Here is a 17,602-nt window from a genome sequence, read left to right as displayed (position 1 = left end):
ACCCCTGGTGAGGGGGTGGGGAGGCTGTCCTCCTGCACTCACTTTCTCAGGACGGCGATCTCATTCTCAATGCTGCTTTCTTTGCCCTTCAGCGCCTTCTTGGGGATACACTTGACCGCAAAGAGTTTTCCAGTTGCCTTCTCTTCAGCTAAGACCACTTCCGAAAATGCCCCACTGTGAACAAAAAGGGAGAAAGAAAACAAATTAGATTCAGGAGATATGGAGACTCCTGACAGCTCCTCTGATCCCATTACCAAAGTCAAGAGTAATAGCAACAATAAGAAGGATCCCTGGTGATTTTTTTAATCCAACCACACTCCTAACCAAATGTCTTTATGCAAAGAGTAGACAGAGGCAAGGGTGACCGCTTGCAAAGGGACACAGGGATGTCCACATGGGTGTGGCCACCTCCCCCTGTCACTTGCCACTCTGAGAACAACCAAGCAGTGATAACTCAGGAGCCACAGAAATGCTCCAGGAAGGTTCCTGCAGAAAAGACTGCACCCATCTGAAGCTGTCAGTACCCTCAACCCCAAGCAAGACAAGAGGGTAACATTCAAATGTCTAGATTCCTCCCAGGCCCTTTCAGTCCCAAGAAAATTTCAGAGCACTTCGCAAACCTGAAATTAATTCTCACAGATAGGTAAAAGTGTAATTAATGTGTACAACCTGTGGTATTGACATGGGTTAATTAATTGGTAGGGCTGTGCATGGCTGCAGTGAGCAGCTTATTTCTTTTTTAAGTCAAACAAACAAAAACAAACATGATGCCCTGAGTCAGGGAGATTTTCCTGCCTGAAGACATAAATCTTTCTCTGTGAGGTCAGAGCCCCAAACTGAAAATGTAACCAGAACATTCAGGCCCAGAGATTACATTTCTCTCGAGAGGTGGTCCATGAGCCCCAGGGGCTGCCTTGTCCCTCCACCTGCCACCTTCTCTATCTCCAGCAGAAAACCTCTGGTGCCACTCTCGGGAGGGGGCACAACTTCCCTAATGACTCAAACAAAAACAGACACCTTCATTGTCTGCTGCAGATCTCAGTAACATGGGTTTTGTGCAGGCCACAGAAAGTCACTGAGTTATTCTTGGTCCCCAGACTTTCAGGAGCAACTCCTATTTCCTTTGAGAGACACTAAACACAGCTGCTCAACAATTATGATCAGAGACAAACTCTCCTGCATCAAAAGAAACCACTAGAAGGACCAATGTCATCCCAGTGCTGGTGCCTTGGGGCCTTTGTTCTTCAGTCAACATCAAAGAGATGCCTAAGCAATGGCTGAATGGATAAAGAAGATGGGGTACATATACACAATGGAACACTACTCAGCCATAAAAAAGAACAAAATAATGCCATTTGCAGCAACACAGATGGACCTAGAGATCATCATACTGAGTGAAATAAGTCAGACAGAGAAAGACTCACATCATGTGATATTGCTTAGTGTGAAATCTAAAAAAAAATGTACAAATGAACCTATTTACAAAATAGAAATAGAGTCATAGATGTAGAAAACTTATGGTTACCAAGGGGGACAAGGGGACATGGGAAAAACTGGGAGATTGGGATTGACACATACACACTACTATATATAAAACAGATAACAAAGACCTACTGCATAACACAGGGAACTCTACTCAATACTCTGTAATGGCCTATACGGGAAAAGAATCCAAAAAAGAGTGGATACATGTATATGCATAACTGATTCACTCTGCTGTATACCTGAAACTAACACAACATTATAAATCAACTATACTCCAATAAAAATTTATTAAAGAAAAAAAACCAGATGCCTAAGCAAGAGCAGACTTTTCTCTCTCCATCCTGTGCCACCTGACAGCGATAGGCATCTGTCCTGAAGCAAAGAAAGATTGGTAGATAGATTTTAAATCCTTTCTTGTGGGAGGAATTCACCACTCGGTGCAATTAACTGTGAGTCTTCGGGGCAAGTGTTCCTCCTGAACCCCAACTCTTGAGAGAGGAGTCTGTCTTCAAAGCCTGTAATATAGAAAGCCAAGGGACAGAAGATAGGGAGTCCACAAAAGAACCAAATGGAATATGTCAGAGCAAAGATCTGCCCACGATCATGGGCCAAGTCACAGTCTCTCCCACCCTCCACATGCCTCACATACACAGACACCTTCTCGACTCAGCTAGAACAGCAATTATGAAAGGGAAATACATAAAATCCAGGGCAGATTTATCAGAGTGATATATGGAATTAGACATTCCCAGTGGTATTTGGTCACTGCCAATGGCTTTCGCCCAAAAAAGCCAATTCATAACAACTTGAGGGAATCCTCTAACCCAGAAGCTGCTCTTCCTGCTCATGTGTGTCTGGGGATGGACCGAGGTGAATTCTCCTCCCAGTGAGGGTTCCCAGGCAGAAGGAATGTGATCGGTTATGGACTCGCTCCTAGGGAAAGGGGGGATGGGAGGAATTGGGATTGACACACATATACAACTGATACTATACATATAGTAGATAACTAGGGAACCTACTGTACAGCACAGGGAACTCTTCTCGGTGCTCTGCGGTGGCCTAAATGGGAAGGAAATCCAAAACAGAGGGGATGTATGTACACATATGTGTGCTAAGTCACTTCCATCGTGTCTGACTCTTTGCAATCCCATGGACTATAGCCTGCCAGGCTCCTCTGTCCACGGAATTCTCCAGGAAAGAATACTGAAGGGGGTTGCCATGCCCTCCTCCAGGGGATCTTCCCGACCCAGGGATGGAACCCATGTCTCCTGCATTGGCAGGCGGGTTCTTTACCACTAGCGCCACCTGGGAAGCCCATGTATACATATAGCTGATTCATTTTCCTGTGCAGCAGAAACTAACACAGCATTATAAAGGAACTATACTCTAATAAAAATTAATTCTTAAAAAATGGTTGCACTGGAAAAATTTGATAAGCCTTTTCACTCATTACCTCTCCAAAGGAGAAAGAAGTTATATGAATAACTGGAGGCACTAGATGTTATGTACCACTTGACATTTACAAAGCGCTTTGGCCTATATCAATGAATACAATTCATACGCCAACCCAAGAAGTGCACAGGAAGTTACTGTCCTCTGTTTTGCAGAGGAAGGTACCGAGGCCCAGGCAATAAGGGTCAGAAAAGAAAACACAGGTTTCCTAACCCTTCCCAGGTCCTTTTCAAGACACTCTGCTGGGCTGCCAGCAGGGAGCCTGACCCACAAGAGGGGTGGGTGACAGCAAGGAAGGGTCAGACTCTGCCTTTCGGTGAGCTATCCTCCTGTCCTCCCGCCCCGAGGGTGCAAATCCACCTTGCTGCCTCACTGAGCCAAATGACGTACATCTACCCAAGCTTTAAGCTTTCCAAAGACAGAGCTCACTGGTCTTCAGGGGATATAAGATAAGCATAAATTGTTATTGTTCCTACAATAAACATAAATCACTGGAAGACACTTTCCCGTTCCAAGAAAGCTAATTAAAAATATCAGAAGCAGAAACTCATGAATGAAGAGTGGGGGCACTTTCAGTGTAATTACACAACAAAGTCAGGCATGTGTCTGCTTGTGTGCGGTAGGGGAGAAGGAAAGGGAGACAGGCAGAGAGAGGAAGGCTGGAAGGGGGCTGGTCACGAGAAGGAAGACATCAAGAAAAGTTATCTGAGAGCCAGAAAGTCTCCAGACAACCCAGGGAAATAAATTCCTAAGAACGCAAGTAGAGACTGAGAGTTATCAAGTTACACAAAATACAGGGAGGTCAGAGCAGGTCGCATTCCATAGCTGTAAGATACAAGTGCTGGGTATGTCATACTGAGCGGGAGAGCCTTCCAGCCAGACTGAGCCACACCTGAGGCTTGAACTGGCGGTCTGTGCGGTGCCCGCTCTGCCTGATCCCCTGTCCTCCTTCCGTGATCTGACTCCTCCCTTTGTCACCCCTTGACTAGAACCAGGAGGGCTGGCCACTGGGAGGTGGCAGGGGTCTACCAAATGCTAAACCCAGGGCTTTCCTGCTGCTTATCCTATCAGTCTCTTGTGTGACCTCTGACAGCGGTAGCCTCCTTCCTAAAACTCCTTCCTTCTTGGTTCTACGACAGCTCTCTCCTTCCATCTGTACATCCAGCTTCTCTCATTGCCACCTGTTCCTCCTCTTCTCATCAAATGTCAGCGATCCCCTAAGTCCCATCCTCAGCCCAGCCTTCATCCTATTCTATGCCCTCCCCTGGAAAATCTGGGGGTGTCTCCTGTTTCCACATCACCACCCATCTCCTCATGGCCCCCTAACCTTGATCTAAATTGTAACCTCTCTCATCTCATCTCATATGCAAATCTCACCTTTCCAGCTGCCTACTAGGGCCCTAGTATCTTCTTCCCCAAACTTCTCTCTCCTATACCCGCTCTCATTTCTGTAGATTCAGGAAACCAGCCTAGAACTCAACCTCATTCCTTTCCCACTTCCATCACCAAGTAGATCCAGGTTGCCACCAACAAGACTCTCAGATGACCATCTGTCTTTCCATCCCTATACCACTGCTTTGAGTTCCAGTTATTCCATTCAGGACTCTCTCCTGGCTTCTCTGGCCTCAGCAAGCCTACTTCCACCACTATCTTCTACCTATTTCTGGAATTATTTTTCCAAAGCAAAGATATAATTATGTGGCTACTCTACTTAAAACACTGAGGCTTCAAGTCTACATAGGATAAAGTTTAAACTCCTTTGCAAGTTTCCATGGCATTCAACAGGCTTCCTGGTGGCTCAGACAGTAAAGAATCTGCCTGCAATGCAGGAGATCTAGGTTTGATCTCTGAGTTGGAAGATCCCCTGGAGAAGGAAATGGCAACCCACTCCAGTATTCTTGCCTGGGGAATTATATGCACAGAGGAGCCTGGCAGGCTATAGTCCATGGGGTTACAAAGAGTTGGACACAACTGAGTGACCAATACTTTCACTTCCATGACATTCAAAGCTCTCCCCAATTTGACCCCAACCTGCAAGCTCCTCCACCACTAAGCCATCCTCTCCGGCAAAAATGTGCCCCACCACGCACACATCATCTCCACTCAACCACAAAGGTCAGCTGGCATTTCCCAAATACACCCATGCCCTTTCACACCACTTGAGGTGGGTTCCAGTCCACTCGTTTCCTCTCTTTCTTGAATACCATTCCTTTTTCTTTCTGCTTGGCAAAACTCTGTTTATATTTTAAAGGGCCTAGTTGATATATTTCCTTATCTTTGAAGGCTTTCTCAATTGTCTTCCCCTCAGATAGAATAAGGCCCTCATTCTGAGGCTCATACACTTGATTCATACCTCTACTGCCTTATGCACACATGCCATTTGTGGCCTTTTGTGTGCTTGCCTATACACGAGCAGACCTCCTAAGTTGTTCTCTGCTGTGTCTCCATTCCTAACACTGTTTGGCACTAAGCGATGCCCAAGGCAGTTTGATGATCACCATTACCTGAGGCTCTCCTTGGATTCTCCCCTATGCTGCAGATGGACCAAGTAAATGATGTTCTCCAATGACCTTCCACTCAGTGTAGGGGAAAAATACTGTTCCTTTCCTCCTTTATAATGTAGTCCTCTGAGTTTCTATGCAAGCTTATGCAGAAAGATCCTCAAAGGTTTCTCCCGAAGCATAAAAATTCTTTGCACCTTTCCAGATATATTTTAAACTGTATGCCTATGTACCTGAATGCTTAAATCATATTCTACAGTTGGATAATCCTGAGGTCACTAATTTGTGAATTTATGGCATATTTCTCCCTATAAATCATTATCTTGATTACAGAAGTAAAATTCATTAGGAAAATGGAGAGGGCAGATTTTTAGATAAGTAAAGGACGTTAGGAAATGCATAATCATGGGGGAAATAAAAATCCCAGGGACTTGAAAATTTTATTTCTTCAAGTTGTGACAAGATATTTCTTTGAGTTTCAAAGAAAACTATTCTATTTTTTAAAAACACACCACATTTCCAATTAAATTAAATCTTTATGATGAATTACTGAAAAGGTCAAAGAAAAAAATTCTTCGTGAAGTGCTAAATATTTTCACCTCCTGAAGATAAGCTGCACAAATTACAAAAGCTGAATCTTTCCCCGTTTTCTTACACATTTCAAAGCAAATCACATCATCACCCAGAGGTGCACCTTACTCTGATTATAAGCCAGGCACATGGGAAAAAATAAACAATCTTTTGAGTTTCCAAGTTCCAATCTTTTCAAGTTTCCAATCTTCTGAATTTCCAAGACTCGAGGGAAATGTCATATTTTCTATGTTGACTAAAGAATTCTAAGTGACTCCTCTTGCTTCTAACTTTATAAATAATGGCTCTGAAAAAGACTGCTTTGTTTTTATCTAGTTAGTTGTAAGAATGGAATCCTGGTGTTGTAATGAGAACTATCCACACCATAGACTATCCATGCTATAAAGTTCAGTCAGTGATTGGCACCCAATCCTCTAGGAGTGAAATGATTCCCAACTCCCAATTGACTAATGGAAAAGCAAGCAAAGAAGTGAGTCAGGCTCCAGGAAGTCCTTATATTCTTGAGCTCCCTGGAAAAGCAGCACAAAATCCATGTGTGCCAAGAACACCTTGCTTTAAACAGACATTTAAGGGTTTTGTGAATCACAGTTAGACATTTACCTTCCAGGTGTTAAAGAAAACTCCTAGGGCCATTCAGAGCACCTTAACTCCAGATGTGCTGCAATATATTGAGACTAGAACTCAGAGCAAAGCCACACCCACAGATTCATTGGATAACACAACTACTCACTACCAATTCCGGTTATAAAAAGTAAACACAAGAATCTATAGGGAGGAGGGATAAATTAGGAATATGGGATAACAGATATATACCACTGCATATAAAGTAGATAAACAAGGATTTACTGTATAGCACAGGGAACTATATTCAATATCTTGTAATAATCTATAATGGAAAATCTATAATGAAATACATATACACATATATATGGACAACTGAATCACTTTGATGTACACCTGAAACTAACACAATATTGTAAATCAACTATACTTTAACTTAAAAAAAAAAAGGATCTCTGGATTCTGCATTCCTGATTTCTATGATTTATAATCTGAAGTTGTTAAGAAAGAATAAATATCAGTTAGTACCTAAGAAGAGGAGTTGATGTGCTGGCTCCCCTAAGCGCACATAATGTTAAAATAAACTCTTTTCACAAACAAGAGCAATTTCATCACAAAATATACAAACATTTAGTCTCTGACCACCTGCTATGACTTGCATATTTTCAGTGCTCCCCACATGTCCATATGACTGAACTGGCGAAACTAAGAGACACCTCTGATTTTTAAGCAAAATCAGGAATTCCAGAGCTGTCTTTCTGATTCATGAGAGTACACTAAAGTGGCCACTCAATAAAATTATATCCATCCCAAATTAGACCAAGAAATAATCAGATGCTGCTGAAATGATCTGCCCTATTAGTTTAGAGCCAGCTATTACTTGTCCATTGGGTTTCCAAGCTTTTGAATCATTCTACATGCAAATCAGATTGGTTGTGTTATTATCTTTATTAACATCATCATCTCTAGCCCACAGCCACTTCTACAGTGTGCAACTGGACAGACAGATGTTACCCCAGGCTCTGGACCATAAATCTAAAATGTTCTTTTCCACTAAGCCTACTATTTTTCCCAGTGTCAGGCCAGGACAATATTAAGGGCTGATGGGGAGGAAAATAAAAAAAAATCTAAACAGCAGAAATGAAGTTGGTAATATTTGGCTTGAGACAACAGAGAAACAAACAGGTGGCTTTAAGATCTCTTGTTCCAGAGCAGAATCAATTCTTAAAATAGGAAAATCTGTGTGCTCACCCCAACAGTTGTCTTACTGACCCCAGAGAATCCAAACGGATAATAACAGTAGTGGAGTCAGATGGTCTCAGTGTCTGAACTCTCTAGGCAGAAATTAGGCAATTTTACAAATGGCAATAACTCTTTCTGGTAGAATCTTCACTTAAATATCTTCACTAAATCATATACAATGCATGGCATTGTATGCTAATTCAGTTCAGTGACCTAAAGAAAGACATGCCCGATATGAATAAAGCTCTGACAAGCAGAGAGAGAAGTCTTAATTCAACAATAAATATGTGTGCATGAAAATTGGCATCTCTTTATTAATAGATATAACATCTATTACTTTAAGTGTGTTTCCTCAAACCCTCCATTTGACAATTACATAGTATTCATGATAGTTCACGGCAACATTTCAGCTAGAAATAACACAAACTTCCTTTTTTCAAAAAAAATGTACAACAAGCCCTCATTAATTCTGACCTGTGTCTCACCAGCCAGCTCACATAAGCGACATTCTCTTAACTTTAGTAAGGAAGACTCCCACTAAAAATAGCTAGTCTTTTTCACCCAGAAATACCCTCTTCTTCAACTGGCAAATTCCACAATGACTAGCCACCAGATTCTAAAACAGCTTCCAGAGCCATGACAGAAATGTGCTTAAACATTCATCCGATTAGTGTGATTGTTGCCCAAATCAATTCTCATTCCAAGTACATCCCGAATCTAAAACCCCTGGAGCGAGCAATAGCAATGCTCATCACAGGGAAAGCTGCATAACAGCACTGTCTTGCGGGTGATAACTTGGGTTTCTTAAGGTTTTTCTTGGCGCTAAATCTTTCCAGCTAACTGCTTCACTGATTCAAATGCAGAAGAGAAATAAATTCCAAATGAATGCCTCCTGCCATATTTTAAAGAACACACTTCATTTAATAGCACAACTTTCCCCTTCAACTTCTCTGCTGTGGTCTCATGTCTTCTCTCTGCTCTTCTCCAGTCACTTGTGAAAGGCTGATTCGGAACTTGAGTGAGTCAGTCATTTTTTCCTAAGCACATCCACAGGGAGCATTCATGGAAGCCTGGTTTTTGGAGGTGATGGCAGAATAAAAGATTCCGTTCTTCTGGGATTACAGAATCTCCTTGTAGCCATGGCTAAAGGGCCGGCAACACTGAAAAGTATCCTTGTGGGTCAAAGATGCCTTTGCTGGAAGAACACCTTTTACTTGGATGACGGGGTGATGACTTGGATGAAACTAATCTCCCAGTATCTGATCTATGTTCCTTGGTCAACCGTGCAGACCTCCAAGACCTGCAGCCTTCACAGACCTCCTCTTTGGCCAAGATTCTATTGACAGAGGTGGCTCTACAGAATGTCCCAGCCCTTTCTCACTCATATTTCTCATGGCAGGGAAACCAGACCTAGTGTACATTCATATCCCCCTGCTAAGAAGATCCAGCACCCTCCTGGTGCCAAATCCACAGGCTTTGTAGGGACTGGGAACAAGGGGTGGGCAAAACCATAACCCAAGCCAGGAGGGACATTTATGGTTAACCCAGCTGGCCATGCCTCATATGGTCATTTTCACTCACTGGTAGGCTTGTATTTTAAACCCTCTTTTAAGCTTCTTTGAATTCTTGCTCAGGGCAGATGCAACAATAGGTAACTTCAAGCGAAATGCCCTTGAGCTCCATGACAACCAAACTTACACAACAAGGTACCCTTTCATTAGTCTTTCAAGCTCCCCCATTAAAAAAGTAGAGAGAGTCCTTATGGGTATAATAATTACTACATTAAAAAGACATTTGGCTGTATCTATAGAAAGAAAACAGGAGGCCTAAAAAAACTTGGTTTAATGGAATAGGACGGGGAGACCACTCTCTCCTCCACAAATTTATCGAAAGAACATCTGAACGCTGACCAAACTTCACAAAACTACTTCTGAAGGCTGGCAGAGGACGTCAGGCTTCCACAAAGACAGCGCATTATCTTCAAAAGAGGTAGGAGAAATTATAAAAGATAAAAAGAGAGACAAAAGAGTTAGGGACGGAGACCCATCCCGGGGAGGGAGTCGTAAAAGAGGAGGAATTTCCAAGCACCAGGAAACCCTCTCACCGGCGGGTGTGGGGGAAGATTTCTTATCTCGGAGGGCAACGAAACTGGGAGGAAAAAATAAATAAAATCCACAGATTACGTGCCTAAAGCAACTCCCAGCAAAGAACCCCAGACGCTCGCATCATCCGCCACCAGCAAGTGGGGGCTGAACGGAGAGGAGCAGGCGGCACTGCCTAGGGTAAGGACCGGGCCCGAGTGCCCCGAGGGCAATCTGAGGGAGCTAGCGTGAGATAGTAACCTAAACTGTGGGACAGCCAGAGAGAGAGAACTATCCCGCGAAAAGCCCAACTCTAAGGCACTGCCGGCCCGCTCACAGAACAAAGGACTGAGCGATACCAGAGGAGAGCTAGCCGGCTACGGACCGCCCCATCCCCCGCCGGACACAGCGGGCAGGCGGGGCGCGCCAGAGCCGGAAAGGGGCAAACTCGGCCCCAGAGAGGGCACCCCCTAGCAAACTGCAAACAGGCTCCCAGTTTCTAAGCAAAGACTGCCTGAGATCCCGGAGGGTCGACAGCCGCCGGGAGGGTCGCAGACAGAGACCAGCTCCCTAGAACCGACACAAAGCACACCGGAGCCGGGCGCGCCCGTAAACCGAGGCGGGGACCAGGGAGGTGATAAGCCGCACCGCTCCAACAGGGGGGAGCGCGCGCGCCAAACTCCTGGCCGCCTGAGCAGCTCCGACCGGGAACGGCACAAGCCGTGGGCGAAACCGAGTCTGCGCCTTTGTGGAGTAACCGGGAGCCTGAACCTGAGCGGCTTAGACCTGGGAAGTGCACGCAGCTCAGGGCCCACTCCCTGGCCCACTCCCCGGCGGAGTAACCTGAAGCCTGAGCAGGGTAGACGGGGAAAGCACACACGCCGTGAGCGGGGGCGAACCCAGTGCGGCCGAGACACTGCGAGCTCACCACACACACGCCAGGTTTGCAGTGTTCCTTCCTCCCCACAGCACGATTGAACAAGCGAACCTAAAGAGATCACCTCCACCGCTTTGTTGCAGGGCGGAAATTAGATACTGAAGAGATCTCCAAACAGAAGCCAAATAAACAGAGGGAAGCGCTTTGGAAGGGACAGGCCAACAGATTAAAATCCCTGTAGTTAATACCGACTGCATTGAAAAGGACCTATAGATCTTGAAAAGTATAAGCAGGAATAAGGATCTATCTGCAACTGAGCGGATCCCACACTGCTCACAACAGCTCCAGAGAAAGTCCGGGATATATATTTTTTTACTATTATTTTTTTTTTTAATTTTTTTTTAATAAAAAAAATTTTTTTTCTCTTCTTTCCTTTTTCTTCAAGTCCTCTATTACACCTTTAACTTTCATTTTCATAACCCACTATTAACTTGCAAAAAAAAAAAAACCCTATTTTTGAAGCAAACTACACACATATATCTTATACCTTTTGTGTTTTCTTTTTTTAATGTTTTTTTCCAGTTTTACTTTTTTTCCTGTTTCTTTTTTTACTGTTTTACTGTTTTTTTTTCTTTTTACACTGTTTCCTTTTTTTCTTTTTTTTTTTATATTGTAAGTTTTATAAGAGTCTAACCTCTACTCTAGATTTTTAATCTTTGTTTTACATATTTGATATCAATTTTGTACATTTAAGAACCCAATCTTTAGGACCCATTTTTACTCAGGAGTGTGATCACTGGCCTGATTACTCTCTCCCCCTATTGATGCTCTTTCTTCTCCCCCAGGGAACCTCTATCTCCCACCCTCCTCCTTCTCTTCTCAACCCAATTCTGTGAATCTCTGAGGGTGATGTGGGTACCAGAGAACACTTCAGGAACAGGATACTGCCCAGATCTCTCTCTCCCCTCTTGATTGCTCCCTTTCTACTCATGCTCACCTCTATTACCTTCCTCCCCCCTCTCTATGTATCTCTGTGAACCACTCAGGGTTCCAAACTGTGGAAAGCACAGAGGGAAGTGCTTACTGGCTAGATTGCTCTCTCCACATTTGAATTCCCCTCTTCCCCTCCTGGTCACCTCAAACCCCCCCCACCTCATCTCTCCATGTAACTCAGTGAACCTTTCTGGGTATCCCTCACTGTGGAGAATCTTTTCACCATTAACCTAAAAGTTTTATTATTGAGGCTGTATGGAAGGAGAAGTCTTGAGGCTACTGCAAGAATAAGACTGAAAGCCAGGGGAAACATTAATTAATAAAAGACCATCCAATAGCCTCCATATATACACTGAAACCAAGCTCCACCCAACAGCCAATAAGTTCCAGAGCAAGACATACCACACAAATTCTCCAGCAACGCAGGAACATAGACCTGAGCATCAATATACAGGCTGCCCAGGGGCACACCAAATCCATAGACATCTCAAAAATTAATACTGGTCACTCCATTGCACTCTAGAGAGCAGAAATCCAGCTCCACCCACCAGAACACCGACACAAGCTCCCCCAACCAGGAAGCCTTGACAAGCCACCTGTCCAACCCCAACCGCAGTGAGGAACCTCCACAATAAAGAGGAACTTCATACTACCAGAATACAGAAGGGCCACGCCTAACACAGCAATCTAAACAAGATGAAAAGGCAGAGAAATACTCAGCAAGTAAAGGAAAATGAGAAATGCCCACAAAACCAAACAAAAGAGGAGGAGATAGGGAATCTATCTGAAAAAGAATTTAGAATAATGATAATAAAAATGATCCAAAATCTTGAAAGCAAAATGGAGTTACAGATAAATAGCCTGGAGACAAAGATTGAGAAGATGCAAGAAATGTTTATCAAGGACTTAGAAGAAATAAAAAGGAGTCAATATAGAATGAATAATGAAATAAAGGAGATAAAAGACACTCTGGTGGGAACCAACAGTAGAATAACGGAGGCAGAAGATAGGATAAGTGAGGTAGAAGATAGAATGATGGAAATAAACGAAGCAGAGAGGAAAAAAGAAAAAAAGAATCAAAAGAAATGAGGAAAACCTCAGGGACCTCTGGGACAATATGAAACGCCCCAACATTCGAATCATAGGAGTCCCAGAAGAAGAAGATAAAAGGAAAGGCCATGAAAAAATACTCGAGGAGATAATAGTTGAAAATTTCCCTAAAATGAGGAAAGAAATAGTCACAGAAGTCCAAGAAACCCAGAGAGTTCCAAACAGGATAAACCCAAGGCGAAACACCCCAAGACACATATTAATCAAATTAACAAAGATCAAACACAAAGAACAAATATTAAAAGCAGCAAGGGAAAAACAACAAATAACACACAAGGGGATCCCCATAAGGATAACAGCTGATCTTTCAATAGAAACCCTTCAGGCTAGAAGGGAATGGCAGGACATACTTAAAGTAATGAAAGAGAATAATCTACAACCCAGATTACTGTACCCAGCAAGGATCTCATTCAGATATGAAGGAGAATTCAAAAGCTTTACAGACAGGCAAGAGCTGAGGGAATTCAGCACCACCAAACCAGCTCTCCAGCAAATGCTAAAGGATCTTCTCTAAACAGGAAACACAGAAAGGATGTTTCAACACGAACTCAAAACAACAAAGTAAATGGCAACGGGATCATACTTATCAATAATTACCTTAAATGTAAATGGGTTGAATGCCCCAACCAAAAGACAAAGGCTTGCTGAATGGATACAAAAACAAGACCCCTATATATGCTGTCTACAAGAGACCCACCTCAAAACTAGGGACACACACAGGCTGAAAGTGAAAGGATGGAAAAACATATTCCATGCAAACGGAGACCAAAAGAAAGCAGGAGTCGCAATACTCATTTCAGATAAAATAGACTTTAAAATAAAGGATGTGAAAAGGGACAAAGAAGGACACTACAGAAAGATCAAAGGATCAATTCAAGAAGAAGACGTAACAATCATAAATATATATGCACCCAACATAGGAGCACCACAATATATAAGGCAAATACTAACAAGTATGAAAGGGGAAATTAACAATAACACAATAATAGTGGGAGACTTTAATACTCCACTCACGCATATGGATAGATCAACTAAACAGAAAATTAACAAGGAAACACAAACTTTAAATGATACAATAGACAAATTAGATTTAATTGATATTTACAGGACTTTCCACCCCAAAACAATCAATTTTACCTTTTTCTCAAGTGCACATGGAACTTTCTCCAGGGTAGATCACATCCTGGGCCATAAATCTAGCCTTGGTAAATTAAAAAAAATTGAAATCATCCCAGCCATCTTCTCTGACCACAATGCAGTAAGATTAGACCTCAATTACAGGAAAAAAACTATTAAAAATTCCAACATATGGAGGCTAAACAACACGCTTCTGAATAACCAACAAATCACAGAAGAAATCAAAAAAGAAATCAAATTATGCATAGAAACGAATGAAAATGAAAACACAACAACCCAAAACCTATGGGACACTGTAAAAGCAATACTAAGGGGAAGGTTCATAGCAATACAGGCGTACCTCAAGAAACAAGAAAAAAATCAAATAAATCAACTAACTCTACACCTAAAGCAACTAGAGAAGGAAGAAATGAAAAACCCCAGGGTCAGTAGAAGGAAAGAAATCTTAAAAATTAGGGCAGAAATAAATGCAAAAGAAACAAAAGAGACCATAGCAAAAATCAACAAAACTAAAAGCTGGTTTTTCGAGAAGATAAACAAAATTGACAAGCCATTAGCCAGACTCATCAAGAAACAAAGGGAGAAGATTCAGATCAACAAAATTAGAAATGAAAATGGAGAGATCACAACAGACTCCACAGAAATACAAAGGATCATAAGAGACTACTACCAACAGCTATATGCCAATAAAATGGACAACTTGGAAGAAATGGACAAATTCTTAGAAAAGTATAACTTTCCAAAACTGAACCAGGAAGAAATAGAAGATCTTAACAGACCCATCACAAGCACGGAAATCGAAACTGTAATCAGAAATCTTCCAGCAAACAAAAGCCCAGGACCAGACGGCTTCACAGCGGAATTCTACCAAAAATTTAGAGAAGAGCTAACACCTATCCTACTCAAACTCTTCCAGAAAATTGCAAAAGATGGTAAACTTCCAAACTCATTCTATGAGGCCACCATCACCCTAATTCCAAAACCAGACAAAGATGTCACAATAAAGGAAAACTACAGGCCAATATCACTGATGAACTTAGATGCAAAAAGCAAACAGAATCCAACATCATATTAAAAATATCATACATCATGACCAAGTGGGCTTTATCCCAGGAATGCAAGGTTTTTTTAACATCCGCAAATCAATCAATGTAATACACCACATTAACAAATTGAAAGAAAAAAACCATATGGTTATCTCAATAGATGCAGAAAAAGCCTTTGACAAAATTCAGCATCCATTTATGATAAAAACCCTCCAGAAAGCAGGAATAGAAGGAACATATCTCAAAATAATAAAAGCTATATATGACAAACCCACAGCAAACATTATCCTCAATGGTGAAAAATTGAAAGCATTTCCCCTAAAGTCAGGAACAAGGCAAGGATGCCCACTTTCACCACTACTATTCAACATAGTTTTGGAAGTTTTGGCCACAGCAATCAGAGCTGAAAAAGAAATAAAAGGAATACAGATAGGAAAAGAAGAAGTAAAACTCTCACTGTTTGCAGATGACATGATCCTCTACATAGAAAACCCTAAAGACTCTACTAGAAAATTACTAGAGTTGATCAATGAATATAGTAAAGTTGCAGGATATAAAATTAACACACAGAAATCCCTTGCATTCCTATACTCCAATAATGAGAAAACAGAAAGAGAAATTAAGGAAACAATACCATTCACCATTGCATCAAAAAGAATAAAATACTTAGGAATATATCTACCTAAAGAAACAAAAGACTTATATATAGAAAACTATAAAACACTGATGAAAGAAATCAAAGAGGACACAAACAGATGGAGAAATATACCGTGTTCATGGATTGGAAGAATTAATATAGTGAAAATGAGTATACTACCCAAAGCAATCTATAGATTCAATGCAATCCCTATCAAGCTACCAATGGTATTTTTCACAGAACTAGAACAAATCATCTCACAATTTGTATGGAAATATAAGAAACCTCGAATAGCCAAAGCAATCTTGAGGAAGAAGAATGGAACTGGAGGAATCAACCTGCCTGACTTCAGGCTCTACTACAAAGCCACAGTCATCAAGACAGTATGGTACTGGCACAAAGATAGAAATATAGATCAATGGAACAAAATAGAAAGCCCAGAGATAAACCCACGCACATATGGACACCTTATCTTCGACAAAGGAGGCAAGAATACAATGGAGAAAAGACAATCTCTTTAACAAGTGGTGCTGGGAAAACTGGTCAACCACTTGTAAAAGAATGAAACTAGAACACTTCCTAACACCGTACACAAAAATAAACTCAAAATGGATTAAAGATCTAAACGTAAGACCAGAAACAATAAAACTCCCAGAGGAAAACATAGGCAAACACTCTCCGACATAAATCACAGCAGGATCCTCCATGACCCACCTCCCAGAATATTGGAAATAAAAGCAAAAATAAACAAATGGGACCTAATTAAAATTAAAAGCTTTTGCACAACAAAGGAAACTATAAGCAAGGTGAAAAGACAGCCTTCAGAATGGGAGAAAATAATAGCAAATGAAGCAACAGACAAACAATTAATCTCAAAAATATACAAGCAACTTCTGCAGCTGAATTCCAGAAAAATAAACGACCCAATCAAAAAATGGGCCAAAGAACTAAACAGACACTTCTCCAAAGAAGACATACAGATGGCTAACAAACACATGAAAAGATGCTCAACATCACTCATTATTAGAGAAATGCAAATCAAAACCACAATGAGGTATCATTTCACACCAGTCAGAATGGCTGCTATCCAGAAGTCTACAAGCAATAAATGCTGGAGAGGGTGTGGAGAAAAGGGAACCCTCTTACACTGTTGGTGGGAATGCAAACTAGTACAGCCACTATGGAGAACAGTGTGGAGATTCCTTAAAAAACTGGGAATAGAACTGCCATATGACCCAGCAATCCCACTGCTGGGCATATACACTGAGGAAACCAGAATTGAAAGAGACGCGTGTACCCCAATGTTCATCGCAGCACTGTTTACAATAGCCAGGACATGGAAGCAACCTAGATGTCCATCAGCAGACAAATGGATAAGGAAGCTGTGGTACATATACACAATGGAATATTACTCAGCCATTAAAAAAATACATTTGAATCGGTTCTACTGAGATGGATGAAACTGGAGCCCATTATACAGAGTGAAGTAAGCCAGAAAGAAAAACAATACAGTATACTAATGCATATATATGGAATTTGAAAGATGGTAACGATAACCCTATATGCGAGACAGAATAAGAGACACAGATGCATAGAACAATTTTATGGACTCTGAGGGAGAAGGTGAGGGTGGGACGTTCTGGGAGAATAGCATTGAAACATGTATATTATCATATGTGAAACAGAACACCATTCCATGTTCGATGCATGAGACAAGGGCTCAGGGCCGGGGCAATGGGATGACCCAGAGGGATGGGATGGGGAGGGAGGTGGGTGGAGGGTCCAGGAAGGGGAACACATGTAAACCCATGGCTGATTCATGTCAATGTATGGCAAAAACTATTACAATATTGTAAAGTAATTAGCCCCCAACTAAAATAAATAAATTT

At 41.8% G+C, this 17,602-nt stretch overlaps 1 protein-coding gene across 7 annotated transcripts in view; it reads right to left on the bottom strand.

The window, feature by feature from the left end:
• Nucleotides 1-17,602, bottom strand: part of CAMK1D (calcium/calmodulin dependent protein kinase ID) — a 496,165-nt gene that overhangs the window by 240,060 nt on the left and 238,503 nt on the right. For all 7 annotated transcript variants that reach the window (XM_081554101.1, XM_081554100.1, XM_081554105.1 and 4 more), the window contains one exon: nucleotides 43-174. In XM_081554101.1, the coding sequence (XP_081410227.1) occupies nucleotides 43-174 (132 nt within the window). The remainder of the gene's footprint in view (nucleotides 1-42; nucleotides 175-17,602) is intronic.

The sequence above is a fragment of the Giraffa tippelskirchi genome, chromosome 13 (assembly GCF_054371585.1).
Source record: "Giraffa tippelskirchi isolate mGirTip1 chromosome 13, T2T-mGirTip1v1.2.pri, whole genome shotgun sequence".
Classification (NCBI taxonomy): domain Eukaryota; kingdom Metazoa; phylum Chordata; class Mammalia; order Artiodactyla; family Giraffidae; genus Giraffa; species Giraffa tippelskirchi.
The sequence above is the reverse complement of the archived record's forward strand: the minus strand, read 5'-3'. Positions and strand labels throughout refer to the sequence as shown.